Raw genomic sequence first — 14911 nt, forward strand, 5'->3', positions numbered from 1 at the left:
CCCCCTTCCGGTTGTTGCATTCTTATATTTCCTTTGGTATACCCTTAGAGTCCTAGGGCCTCATTACGAGGTTGGAGGTAGCATGCCGCTATTAGCTCTGGTGAATGGAGCAATTACCGGTCCATTCCAAGGTTGGCGGGACCGGTAATTCCCCATTCACCAGGGCCCTTCCCCATTCCCATTGAGCCCCAATAGGGCTTAATGGGAATGGGGAAGGCGCTAATAACGGTACCGCAAATTGCAGTACCGTTATTAGCTCCAGAGTCCCTTTGCGGGTCCTGTCCTTAATGTCTGGAAAAACCAGGCGTTAAGGGAGGACCCGCAAAGGGAACTCGTAGTAGGGCGGTAAGGGATTACCTCGTAATGAGGCCCCTAGTCTCTACATGTGAACATGTCCAAAATTTGTATTCGATGTGGGCACCATTGCAGCATATAGTCACTTTGTAGGTATTCTAAAGCCATTCTCCAGTCCTTAGTGAAGTTTTGGCGAGCCCCCTGTATGTTGCTGTTAGTACATAGATTAATGCACTTTTCTGGCAACATTTTGTCAGGATTGGGCATAATATTCTGAAGGCCCTATTTGTTCTTTTTTTTTAGTTCCTGTCGTATCTCGAGCACCTGTTTTATGCACGAAGTTCCATCCTCTAAAGTTATTGTAGAACTGCCCTGGCCCCTTGAATTCTTTGCCACATAGTTCCATTGCCTAGCGAATCATTTTACTTAGGTGGGCAATTACTAGGATCAATCGGGACTCCACTTAGGCATATATATTGATGCTCACGAGAACAGCCCAGACGTTTTTTAGAATCCTGTCTTGTCTTTTTATTACCTTTTGTATAACACAACGGCACAACGATATGTATAATATGACAGACTCTCTTTTATTCTGTGATGTACACTGTGAAGTATAGTTTCAATTGATTTTAGAATGCTGTTATGTATTTTTATTTGCTCTCTGCAAAATACGATGGGGCAATAAGATGCTTAATATGATGTATTGTTGCATTATACCCGTATCACTTCTTCATACATGCCAACATTCTGTGACCAAAAATCTGGAGGGAGTCTTAAAGTTTCAAAAATAGTCAGGCGTGGAGGTAATGATAGGAATAGGGCTCATCAGCAGCCCATTGTCATTGAATGAGCCTGCCGCCGCCGGTGCATTCAATGACAATGAGGCACCTGCCACGCCTTCTGCCACCACGCCAGCTCGGGGGAGCCCTTGAAAGACTCCCCCCCAGTTGGCGTGGTGGGGGGCTAATGGCGCCTTTTGTGAAAGGCACCCGCGGCGGAGGGGCGACCTTAGCCCACCGCCGTGGGCGCATTTTACATCAAAAGCCTGCTTGCTGCGCCTTCTCCCGCTACGCCAGCTCGGGGAATTCTTTGAAAGACTCCCCCGAGCTGGCGTGGTGGGGGGCTAATGGCGCCTTTTGTCAAAGGCACCCGCGGCAGAGGGGCGCATTTAGCCCACTGCCGTGGGTGCCTTTGACATCAAAAGCCTGCATGCCACGCCTTCTCCCGCTATGCCAGCTCGGGGGAGCCCTTGAAAGACTCCCCCGAGCTGGCGTGGGCAAAAAAAAAAAAAAAATGTAAAAAGAAAAAAATGTAAAAAGAAAAAATTGGTATTTGGTGCCAATAAATCGGTAGGCGATAGGACTGCTTAAAAAGCGGCATCCTACCGCTTAAATCGGTAGGGTTGGCAAGTATGCTTCTTTACTCTTACCTTTTTTTATTGTAACGGAGATATGTGTTTTTGGCTAATGACATAATTGTTGAATAAAAGCTGTATGAAATTAAATATATAATAACGGAGATATGTGTTTTTGGCTAATGACATAATTGTTGAATAAAAGCTGTATGAAATTAAATTAATCGTCTTCCAGTGAAGATGGTAAACATACCTCTTCCGCAGTTAGTGGTAGCATTTTATCGTAATGCGGGGGAATGATATACACACTGGGCCTCATTACGAGGTAGGAGGTAGCCATGGTGCCATCAGCACGATGGCTACCCCCTTACCGCATTCCGGGTTCTCGAAATAGGGACTTACCAGGTCATTCCAACCTTGTAGGACCCGGTAAGTCCCCATTCTGAGAACCATTCCCCATTCCCATTCGTGCCCCCATAGGGCTCAATGGGAATGGGGATGGAGCTAATAATTATTAGCTCCCTGGTCCCTTAACGGCTCCCGCTCAGCGACTGTATTACCCAGTAGGCTCTTCACCCAAGTCCACATAGGAAGTGATAGAGGAAGACAAGGATGAAGATGGGAGCCACCTACTATACGTCTTACAAGTACCATTCCTTTCTTCCTTCAATGTATTTCTGATTAACTTCTTAATTTTAAAATCGTCCATAAAGGCCTGCTTAGTCTTCCTTCTGGCAGGGCTTGGAAGGGGAGGAGGAGGAGGAGGAGAAGGAGGAGGAAGAAGACAGCGAGGGACTGGGCTCCTGGTGTCTCTTTTCTCTGTGCTTCTCCATTCTAGCAGCTAGTGTGTACATGTCCCTGGTGAATACCATTGTCTGTGACATCCCCAAAGCTCCCTAAGGCCGACCCTGCCCTCTTACTTGTGCCCTGGCAGGAGGTGAAGTCAAACCAACAACAAATTGCATGTGTTGATGACTACTTGATGTGCCTCCATCTAGATGTCTGGTGGTGCCTTGACATAGGTTTGATGCACACGATAAGACCTGCAGACTAGCCCTTGAGCCAGCTTCATTGTCGCGCAGATCTCTGGCACTGGGCCCAGTTCTATCTCCAGGTGTTCACTGTGATGAATTCTACGGCCTCTTCAATAAACCCCTGCCAAAAGTCTCCTCCCAGGTGGCCAGGGAAAGGCAGACGTTGTTACGCTCACCGAGCTCCCACAGAGGCGTCGATCTGAACTGGAGAGCTGCGGTCTCCACCAATGTGACGCGTAGGGCCGAGATGACAGACTGGACTGGCCCACCTAGCTTCGTTTGCTTGGCCCGTAGGAATATTCTTCTGCAAATGGAGAAAGGGGATTAACCACGCGTGGAGTTGAGCGTAAATCCCCCCCACCCCCGCTGTTCTCCCCGCAGATCACCTTTGATGTCCCCTCTTATAGTCTCACCTGATGGTTTGAAAAGATGAGCTCTCCATCCTGCATTGAGCGCAGGGGCGCGTTGATAACCAGTTGCTTCACTGGCTCAAAGGAATTGGTGAGTTCCAGAACAATATTGACTCCGAAAAGTATGTAGTTCGTATGTCTGACTTTCACTCTTGTCCAATTCCTTGCAGTTTGCAGCTTGAACCCAGCGAAGAGTTCCCCGTGGTAGCTGACGAAGTTCAGGTAAGGATTTGGCTTATCCTACACAGTTCAATAAAATAAGGCCAGAATGTAACCTGTTGCTTGCTCCCTTATTCAGGTGTGGAGAGAAAATATTAAGTTCGGGGAATAATACCTCCGGCGGTAAAATTAGGTAAGTCTATTGTGGTGAGAAGAGTTCCCCTTGTTTGTCGCTTTGTCTCACCTTGTTGTCCTTTTGTTCCCTTTAGGGGCCGGGGTACGGCGAGGATGCAATGGAAACTGCGCCGACCCGTGAAGAGGAATAGTACCCCCGGCGGTAATCGGGTAAGTCTATGGGGGTAGTTACTATTGCCTCTGTTTCTTCCCTTGGCTCACCTTTGCTGTTCTTGTGTTCCCCTTAGGTGCCAGAGTGCGGCGGGAACGTGCAGAAGGATGCGGTGGATCGTGAGGATGCTACGAAGGCCGGTGAGTTCAGCACGGCGCTGCAGCAGGCGAGGCGGCGCGCGTAAAATGCTTCTTTCTTCCAGCTCGAAGGTGCAGTGGATCCGGAATTCAGGTAAGGATTGAAGGTTTTGCTCTTATTCTAACCTCTTCTCCTTCTGTTCCTCCCTTTTTCTAGGAGCTGCAGACTCGAGGCGGGCGTGGCAGAAGACTGGATGCAGGCTTGCAGACACGGTGAGCGTTACGCTGCTGGATGCAGAATAACGCAAAGCGTGTGCTGCTCTTTGGGCGTGGTTTAAATAGCCTCCAAAGTAGTCCCAGGTAAGTATTCCTCCGCAGCCCCACCCGAGTAAAAAATAGTCCCAAGGTAAAATAGTCCCTTCCAAGCCTCATTTGGCTTGGAGCTCTGCAGCATGGTCTGCATCAGGTAAGCTTGCAGCATGGTTTGCATCAGCTAAGTTCTATTCTATGAGCCTGGCGCCTATGGCGCCAGGACTGACTCTCCATATGAGCCTGGCGCCATAGGCACCAGGACCGCACCCAAACAGCCCCTAGCAGGGGGTTTTGGGCTTGCTCAAAATAACTTGATGCCTGCTTCCGGGGTTGCTGGCCCTGGTCTGGTGCCCCGGGGGTAGGCATCATGACAGACGTTTCCTGATCCTCACCTTGTGGGTGGTGTTCTGCGGGAGGATCACCTGGGAGGGGAAAAGGCTCAGGGGAATGAGAGGACTCAGTGGGATGAAACACAGTATTTGTTCCCCTCTAGGGAGGATTTCTCTTTAATGCCAAAGTATGTAATGGCTTGTTGTAATCATCTTTTCTTTCCACAAGATAAACATATAAATAAGAGGGAACACAATGAACTCCTATCCCTTGGGAGAAATAAACAGCCATCCAAAATCCTAGATACCTGTAAAGTTAATTCCCCTCTCACACCCAAAGGTATCCTAAAAGGAGTTCTGTGAATAACAACGGCTTAAAAGAACGGACTTCCTCTTTTCAGTCAGGCCTCGTAACTAGTTCTCATGATATTCCTTTTAAGAATATTGTAAAGAACAGACATGCTGTCAGTCCATAAAAAGTAGACACCCCTCAATGATGGAGGCAATGTACTTTGTGGGCCGAGGACCAACCGCCTCATGTGTTTAGTATTAGAAATACATAGCCATAAACTTGACTAAAGTGCAGCCATTTTGAAGTGATTGAAATCGCCATTTTGTTTTCTAAAGTTTTCCTCTTGCTTTCTGTTAAAACTGCTTTGCTGAAAACTTATTCTGCTCCACTAGTACATTATTGTTCATGCATAGAGCAAGGCCGCGAGAGACTTGTTGAAACATAACGCAGCGACCCAGACAGAAATGCCCAGTCTCCTCCCTCACAAGTCCTTGGAAGTAAGCAGCAAGGCATTTAATCAGTATGCAGGTGCCAGCTAGTCTTGCTAATACAGTAGAAATGTTAGAAACAAACATTTAATGGCTTGAATTATGCTCTCCTTTACGACCCCCTTTCCTGAGCCCTGGAGAGCAAGTTGACCCCCGGTACACGAATAGAAACTAGGAGATAGCAAGGCCTGGAATGTGTCTCTCCCCTGCACGCAGCTTGCTTGCAGAGAACATAAGCAGTGTTTTCTTATAACAAAGAATTGTGTCTGCAGGCTCATGAAATTGTAAACTGTTGCTAAATAAATGTCTGAAGGTGTCATACTTGTCACAACTCCCAGGACCCCCCTTGTTAATTTGCATATTTAAGTATCTTTGGGTCTCACCCTAAGTTACTAGGGGAATCCAGACGTGGACACCTTGCTCACTATTCTTAGAGAGGCACAGATCCCCCCTACTGATGAGGTCCAACCAGACCGAAACACGTGTCTGGAGTTTCTGTTGGTACTCTTGTTCAGAGGAGAATTGCTTAGCATTTCGGTGCTGGACTCGCCAGGGCAGGACTAATACTGATATGTTTGGGATATTTCTTTTCTCTGAAAGATAGTGAGCTAAAGACTCTGGGTAAGTCTCTCGTAACCAGGACTAATGTCTGGCAGAGGGACTCCCAGGACCCCCCTTGTTAATTTGCATACTTGTCACAATTGTCAATCATCGAACCCAATTCAAAGGAAATACATTATTGGTGGTATTGAATGTGTCACCACTGATTGTAAGATGCTTGCTTTTTATATATGTAACTGTTGTATGATTCTCGTGCTCTTGCGTCCCCCGGGGTCTGGAAACACACGCCGCGGGGCGTGGGACCCAGTAGGCCAACTGAGACTATTTGCTTTGCAATAAACCCTAGCTTTTGGGAATACAACCTCGTGTGTGATGTATCAGTTCGTGTGTGGTGATTGTGCCTTGTTTCCATACCGAGGGTCCCCTTCAATGCACTTAAAAGTAAAAATCAAACTCGAAAAAGTGACTTTGTCATTAGGGACTTCAAGTCCCATAATTCCCTAAGTACCTGGGACGAGGAAGAGGGCTAAAAAGGAACTTAGAATGTTGCAGGAGTGGTCAGATCGTTAATTCAGACGGCCCACACCTGAGAGAGACAGAGAGGCTTAAAAGGCCTCATCAGGTGCAGGTCATAGAGAAGCAAGAGAAGCAGAGAAAGCAGGCAGCAGAAGCAGCGTTTTTCGTGCGGGCGGCCCAGACAGAAGCTGGAAGAGAGCGGAGACGGCGGGACCACTGCGCGACAAAAAGCAGCTGCCGGACATGAGAGAGTCTTTGCCTCTCAAATCCTGAAGTACAGAGGCTGCACAGAGGGATGCAAAGGCAAGGGAAGCTTTAGTTCCCTGGAGGCTGTCTCGGGTGGCTGGCGTGTACCAGAGAGCCTCAGGAGCGATAGAGGCTCCAGTTGTATGTGGCGTGGGAAAGGACAGACTACAAAAGGCAGTTTGCCAGGTCTCAAGAATCCACAGAGGAAGAAATCCTGTGAGTGGCATGGGGGACAGGAGTTGCACGTCTTACCCAGTGAGTTTAGATGCTGTTAGGGCCTCATTACACGGTAGGTGGTAATTGCCGCTGGTACCATACCTGTACCACCAGGGAGGAAAGGGGAATTACCACCCCATTCCAAGGTTGGCGGGGCGGTAATTCCCCCTTCCTCCATGGCCCTTCCCCATTCCCATTTTTGCCCCATAGGGCATAATGGGAATGGGGAAGGAGCTAATTACGGTACCGCAAATTGCGGTACCGTAATTAGCACCAAGGTCCCTTTGCGGGTCCCAACTTTAACGGTTGGTCTACACCAGCCGTTAGGGTCGGGTCCCGCAAAGGGACCTCGTAGTAAGGTGGTAAGGGTTTACCGGTACCAGTGCCCTTACCGGTACCGGTAAACCCTTACCACCTACCGTGTAATGAGGCCCTAGTGACCCCAGAGCCCTCTGCACCCACGCGCGTGTCCGAGGCAGGCCTTCTGCATGAGAGCAACAATCGCATATGAGCAAAAATAACTCTGAAATTGATTTTTGAATACCGAGCATTTGAAAAGCAGCGAACGCAGCACTCATGTGTGAATGAAAGTGGTTGTCAAAGCAATTTTGAATACCAAACTATTGAGCAGCAGCGAAAGTCTTGCATAGCAAAACCAAATGACTGTACCTTTAGACGTGTGAGTCTATGGAAAACCCAGATACCTGATGGGGCGATATTGTTGAGAGTTAATATCCCTAAGTATTGCCCTAGCCAAAACCTACTAAAGTCAAAGCAAATACAACACAACCAATATCACCAACAGCAGAAGATGGCTTATGAAAGGTCCATAATTGGTGAAAGCTGTTGCCCATACTTTGTACAACATAAGGTAAATGATGGTGAAAACTCACATTTGCAAAGTCAATAGAGAGGCAGACTAAGATCCTATGCTTGTCAGTATTTGGTCACGTGTGCAGTGGGGAAACAAAAGTGACAAAAAGGTTGCCCTTCTGGGAAAATGTATTCAGAAGCAGAGGAGCTTAATTAACAGAAAAGTAATAAAGAGATTAATTGTGAAACTTGTTTCCCCTAAAGAGTTGTTAAAGGTTTTAAAGCTGCAAATTGTTGAATTCTATGAAGCTGCTGTGAACCTCTGGTCAGTTGACCTTAACCTTAAGAGCACTTGTTGCAAAATGCTGTTCGGGTGGGGGATTATACCCGGATGGCAAACCTTAGGAGGAGTAAGCCTGGCACGGGAGTAGAACAGGTGTGAACTGAGTTATTGGGTCTGGCATGAGTGTAAACCAGGTGGTAGTCGAAGAAGTGCTACAAATTGGTCCTCACAGAGACAAATTAAGTACTTGTGTTACTAAAGAAGGAGTTGGGTAAAACTGTTACCAAGAAGTTGTATTTCTTTAGAACTTATGAACTGTGGAAATATCATCCTGACCAAGACTATTATTGTTGCTATTTATAAACTATGAAGTTGTTCTTTATCTAAAGAAGATACATTGTATGAGGAAGAAGAAGAGTCTTTTATTTGCTTTGTTGAATAATATGGGTATTGGAACTTCTGTTGACCAATGAAGTTACAAAGAACTGTGTTGGAAATCAGGATTTCCTTATTTTCTTTTTTTGAACTATGAAGCAGAATTCCGCTAAACGTCTGGGCAAGGGGAATTCATCCAGGTTATGAGAAGAGGCTGTTGATGCAATACAAATTTAATTCGTATTGTTTTGGACTGCCATGCATTACAGTGTTTATTGTATGTATAAGTGTGAAGGACAGATATCGAGTGTTAGTGTTTTCCTTTATTTTATTTTAGGCAAGGAAATCCTCATCAGGTAGTGAGGTGTTCATTCCTCCAGCATTCTAATTTAATAAAATGGCATTTGTTAAGAAACCTCCACAAAGTTGTCCGTCTCACATTTCTGATCCCTCGCACCACCTACTCACCAAAGATGAAAGCTCAGCCGACCCATTGCTGCAGCCCAAGCCCAGAAGGGGCAGCAGGAGATCTCCTGCAACGGACAAAAAGATTTTACAGGAGCAAGCTCGGCGGGCTCCTGACAAAGATACTGTCCGATGGACAGAAAGCAAAACCGGTCTGCTACGATCATGAAAGCCACATTTTCCAGATTTGGGTCAGCCTTGAAGAATTGGAAACTAAAAAGGGATTTGGATATTCTGGTCAGATAAGTGAGTACTGGGGCGAGGAAGAGGAACATGGAGGTCATGATTTTTGGTTTCCCTTGTTTGTCTTAAAAGCCTTAATGTTAAGCATATTTTGTTATTTCAGTTCACAGATGGCGTGATGAAAGTCACAAATGCAAACAATATTTCAAGGGTTTTTATTAACAACTTTTTTAAGGATGTTATTGGGATGTGGTTTTCACTGCCAGATAGTGTGATTAAAGGTTTCTTCTAGCTGGTCCCTCAGACTGCCTATGATTCTCTCCACCTAGCTCAGAGTTCCCTGGCACCTAAATCATTAACCCCTACTGTCTTAATTATCCTCTCTGATGCCAGAGGACCTAAAGGCCAAGGCCTTACCTTACTCCATCATTTCCTAAAGGTTGCCCTATTCTAGCATTCTCCAAGTAGTGGTGTTTACAAGAGAATAGTATCTGTGTTTTCCCAGACACTCTCTCTCGTCTTTCATTCCCACTAACTCCTTGCCTTAATATTACCTCTTCCTATTTCCCTACTCCCCTTTTTTCATCTTCCTGCCTCCCTCTCTTCCTATTGCCGCAACATCCTTCTGTCTCCCTCCTCTACTCTGATACATTCTCTTCTCACTGTCTAATCTCTTCTGCCTCCTCTTCTCTCACTAGCCTTCTCTCTTCCCAACCTCTTTCTCCTCTGTGCCTGCAATCTTCTCAGACTACTTTCCCACCTACCGCTATAACCTTTCTCTTACTATCCTCTCACCCTCCACCCTCTGCTCTATACCTGTCACTATTCCATTTGCTCCCTGAATCCCTCTCTCTACTTCTACTATCACACACCTTGTCCCTTCACCCTCCATCCTCTCACAATACCCTTGTCTATACACTATTACACCCCCCTGCACTACCATTAAATCTGTCAGAGAGCTTCAGACTTTCCATTCTGTACCACTTTTTCGGACACAGAATACCTCAACTGCACTCCTATCCAGCTGCACCACAGATTCCTCAGTACTCTGCTCCACTTTCCATTTTCCTTCTAGTCTCATGATCCACGTCTCATGACCTCAATGAACCCCTCACACACCCTGTGACTCTTGCAGATCTTTTATACCTGTATGTTTGGTTTACTGCCTCTCTCTCCTCCCCCCATTGGTTGCGCGTGCCACCTGACTCTGGGGGCCCAATCTATTCCTGTTTTTTCCTCCATAGGTTGGCTACTGCTGTTGGAGGATGCAAAAAACTTCTTTAGCCCCACCACTTAAGGACGTGTAACAATCCGAACAGTCTCTCTGGTACAATTTTTGCTGGCTGCTGTGTCAGTGCTCCCTTCAATCCAAGTGATAGTACGTTTTACGGCTCTTCATTAACGGTCTCACTCCGGCGTCCTGCTGGTCTCGCTCAACACGCCAGGGCATGTTGGTCCTTGAAGTCTGGTAGGGAAAAGAGAACTTGGGCGAGGATGGAGGTTGTGTTGTTTTGGGTGACAAAAAGTGGTAACTGTAACTTCACACAAGGCACTTGGGCGTCTGGGGGTTCTGGGGCTGGGACCACCCCAACTCCATCCCTCCACCTCTGGCTAAGGACAGGCTCTGCTATTTGCTCTGGTAGGTGTTAGGCAGAAACCTGTGCAGTTCCCTTAGGGACCACTGCAAAAGATTTAAGACTACAGGTGTTAGCAGTAAACCCACTTGGTAGCAGTCTGTACCACCCAGATTTACCTGGTAGCTGTGGCTGAGCAGTCAGACTTCCCTCAAGAAGAGTTAGGCAGTATGCAAAGTATACTCAATAGGCACTCAGATACAATAATACAAGCAAACACTGACCAGAGCTTTGGTATCAAAGTATATAATTATTTATTTATAAACACACAGTGAAACACTCCAGCACTCTTATTGTAAAATATTCTAAACACAGTTACTATTATGATATATACACCCCTTTTTCCCTTATTAGAAAATCACAGTAAGACACCACTTATTTTCATACAGAGGTGAGCGCCTCACTAGATTGCACTCTACTAAGGTTGTGAAAAAGGGAGGGAAAAAGACAGAATAAGCAGGATTACACCACTCTACAATTCAGGAACACTATTAGCAAGGCAGAGAGCAAAAAGTCACTGGTGAGCCAAAGTCCAAAGGCTGGGCCCACTCTTAGAGAGAGCAGAGCACAAATGTGTCCAAGATCACACAGTTACACTAGGCTTAGAAAGTCTTGCAGAGGGTTTCAGAAAAGAGTTTAGAGAGGCTTAGAAAAGTTTAGCCAGGGTGTCCCAGGCTAAACCAGGTTCGAAAGCCGGGGGCTAAATCTACCCCGTACAGTCGGTTGCAAGGAAAGCCAGGCGGGACACGGTACCTTAAGTGGGAAGGATCCTCCAGCGGTGGCAGTTGTTCCTGGTAGCGGTTGCAAGTTGCGGTGTCGTCCCGGGGAAGAGAAGATCTCGACGTGGAGGAAAGATGCAGGTCGTTGCACTATCAGGGCAGACCCCAGCCGCGGAGTTTTCCGGTAAAAGGTGGTACCTTTATCTCGCGGTCGTGGTAAAACGTGGTATCCCGGTTGCCAGGGTGCTTAGCACGGGCAAGGCGGCCACGAGATACGTCGGGAAAGCGAAAAGACGGTGAAACTGGTTATCCCCACCAGTCAAAGGAAGAAGACTCTCTGGCGGGAGATCTCCTCTGTCGTTGGGAAAAGTGGTGAGACGGTCCAGCAGGGCTCCACCGGTCGTGGTGTCGTGGCAGGTCAGCTCAGCTTCTCCCTCGTCGGATTCTTAGGTCCTGTGGCGACTTCTGAAGTTCCAGTCCCCAAAGCCCTGCTTTTATGCAGCAAACCCCCATTCACTCAGCCTAGCTGTCACTCAAACATGCTAAGTGGTGAGACGGCCGGCTCACCACTTGGGCCAATCAGGACGGAGTGCGACTTGAGTTGCCTAGGCAACTCAGTCCAGGGTGCCTAAATTCCCCTCCACCCCTCCTAAGTACCCCAGACATAGTGGCACCACTTTGGAGGGCTTCTGTGGAGAAGCCCGCCAAAAAGTGGAACAAAGGGCTCGACTTGGGTTGGAGTCACAGAAAAGAACACAAACGCCATTTTAGAATCAAGTTTTGGCAAAAAATACCAACCGGAGAATTAATATTAATTAAATAAACCGGTGGTATGTTCGAGGCTACCTTAAATAATTAAATAAAGATAGTAGCCTAAAACAATGGGAAATCCCATAGGAAAATATTTGCGGTTGAATATAAAAAGTAGTATCCACTGCCACCAGCCAAAAGTCGATCAGAGGGGACGGAGACGTGCCCCCTCGACTAACAGACCCTGGGGCAATCGAATTGCCCCAGCCAGTACGTCCACAATATGATGGTTTGTACTGGTTCTGTTCAGAATTTAAGACTAGTAAAGTCAATGGTGACTTTACATGCCCTGGGAGACAGTAGTCAGTCCCAGGGTATGGAGTCTATACTGGGGGGTCACTATGACACCCCTGTGTTACTGCACGGAGGGTGCTGTGTAACACACATCACAAAAACACATGAAACCCTATGGAGTAAAAGACCCCATAGCCCATTAAACACATCTAGATTCAAAGAAACACACTCAAATCATGTCCCAGAGTGAGGGTAAAAGAGTCTCAATCTTGGCAGGAGAAAAAAATAAACCCCAAAAATCCAGCAAAGCTGCTGGGGGACTCACTAGGTTAGGAAATTCAGCCTAAACAGAGAATTCTCCCTAACAGTAGGCTTCCTACCTTTGGTTGTGAGGGTTCCCTATTCACCCCAAGCCCCACGCCCTGTCATATTTATTTATAGATTTGTAAAGCTCTCCACTGTGCATATTGGCTGCCTCTGAACATGTGGGGTGCACCAGTGCACAAGGAGGCTACTAAGCATTAAAAGCACAACAGTGAAGTAGCCAATCGCCAGACAGGGCTACGCATGGTTGTCCTGATTGGTCCCCAGCCTGATAAGTGGAATTTCGTTATGGTAGATTGAGGTTACCTTCCCCAAATTTGGTGTCCATTGCCCATTTTTGGAAAGCATGATCTTAGAGAATGTATTGGATGCCATTGTTCTGTACTCATATGAGTTTGTATTTACATACTTGATTATTAATGTATTTTGTTAAATGAAATATTTTCAACAGTAAAATTCGGACTTGTATTTGCATTTGACTGCTGAATAGTAGTGATATGACATTTTTTTCAAATTCTGTTTGGGTTCTAGTGTTATTTGCTGAAATTTGGATGAGCTGAAGGCAAAGAGTTGTCATAAACAATTTAACTCTGTGCACGTAAACTGATGTCTATCCTTTTTGTGGTAGGTATTACTACTGGTGCAGTCTGCGTCTATCCTGCTAGAGTGTGCGATGCTGTCAAAGCGCTGAAGGCAGCCAACTGCAACATTCCGGTAGCTTCAGGTATGGCTCCCTCTTTTCCAAAATGGTGTTTGTAGATGTTTTGTAGAATAAGAATGGCATATATCCCATTCATCAGAAAATGTATGTTAACCATTTGCTACGTTTCTGAGTCAGACAAGTACATTTCCATTTTAGCTCCAACAAGTTATCCAAATCTGGCTGGTGTGGCGGGTCAGAAGAAGGAAACACTGAGGACATTTCAAACATGGGTTTACTAAAGAATACAATAAGGCCTAACGTTCCCTATACTGCAGGGCTTCCCTATCTAACAAAACTAGCTAAGGTACTCGTCAGTCGTCAGTGATTGTCCTAACAGAATTTGTCCACCGATCTAACTGACCCTTTCTGACCCTACCAGTATCTTAACAACAAAAGATAGGAGAATGTCTCCCTTTTCCTGAGGATTTGGCTTCTAATAAAATTCAGCTTAATAAACTATCTTCAAGTAGTCTTGGGTGAATGTTTTTATCAACTCATATAGTTCATTCAATGTGTTATTGGATCTTTGTTCCTTCTTTTTGGTAACAAACTTTCGTTCCTTTCTTTTCCTCTCTTTGAGCAACTTTACATATAGTCTTTCTTCTCTTTTCCAAGGGTAAAGTTATCCAGTGCTTACAATTTTTCTCTCTGACTTTCTTTTGATTGTGGTACAGTTCATATTCTTCGGTCTCTATCTGAGAGTTATCTTTAAACGTATTCGCTGTTTCAACCTTATATTCAGGCTTTTCTTTTCTGTTATGTGTATTCTTTTTAACTGTGATGAGTAGGAGCATCCCAATAATGATTCTCATTCTCCCTCCCGGGTCTCTCGTTCTCCCTGTTACCTGTAGTCATAAGGGATAACGTCAACAGGCTTGTTATGTGTTCAGGTTCTTTTCTCTGGGTCATAGGTTGACCTCTCGTGTTCCTTCAATTGCTTCTTCTTTGTGCCATCTCATCAGCTGGTTCTTCGGTATTGTGTTTATCGATTGGTTCTGCGTTTGCCTTTGTGGCATGGTATCAGCATTGTTCTCGGTACCCTGGGTTCACCATGAATCTGCTGTGGTCACCCCACCACTCTCTCTTCCTCTCTCGGTATTGGGATGCCATGTGCCCGCCTTGGTTACTCTCTCTCTCTCTCGTGCCTTCTAGACTGCACGCGTCTACTTCTGCTTCTTGTCTCCTCGCAGTAACAGGATGTGCGGCGTCCAGCCTCACCTCTGTATAAGCGAGCAAGCCAATTCATAACTCGTGAGCTTCCTCTCTGTCTCTCCAGTCTCCTCCACTGTCATATATTACAGAGCCATGGGACTACCACAGCGCCGTTCCGTGTTCCTTTCTCTCCGTCTTCAGTGGCTTCTCTTTACCTCCACCTGTCATCCTCCTCGTCCCAGTAAAAGGTGATTCTTCAATATAAGAAATGGTCTCAGCTTCTAGCTGAAAATAACATGTATTTGTACTTGCCTCCTATAATTCTTTACTTCAAGTATTTTAAGAGTTATTGGTGGAATTTCCTTTAAGAGGTTCCTCAGAGGAATGCAAGTCTTTGTCCCCAAAGAGGCATCCTGTCCCGGTGAGGTCCCACTTGCCTCTACCCCTAAGGAGGATATTGGGGAGCAGACTAAACTCCGTAGCCTCACAGGGAGGGACAGGGGGAGAGAAGGGACAAATTCCTGCGATTCATCATAGAGGTAAATAAAAGATTTTGTAAACATAATTTCATTGGATGATCAC

At 46.1% G+C, this 14911-nt stretch overlaps 1 protein-coding gene across 1 annotated transcript in view; it reads left to right on the forward strand.

The window, feature by feature from the left end:
• The window catches only part of DERA (deoxyribose-phosphate aldolase), a 646316-nt gene that overhangs the window by 237121 nt on the left and 394284 nt on the right, over positions 1-14911 (forward strand). The window contains exon 4 of the mRNA XM_069628380.1: positions 13103-13198. Coding sequence (XP_069484481.1) covers positions 13103-13198 — 96 coding nt within the window. The remainder of the gene's footprint in view (positions 1-13102; positions 13199-14911) is intronic.

Source organism: Ambystoma mexicanum, chromosome 12, assembly GCF_040938575.1.
Source record: "Ambystoma mexicanum isolate Mex_15411 chromosome 12, UKY_AmexF1_1, whole genome shotgun sequence".
Taxonomy (NCBI): Eukaryota; Metazoa; Chordata; class Amphibia; order Caudata; family Ambystomatidae; genus Ambystoma; species Ambystoma mexicanum.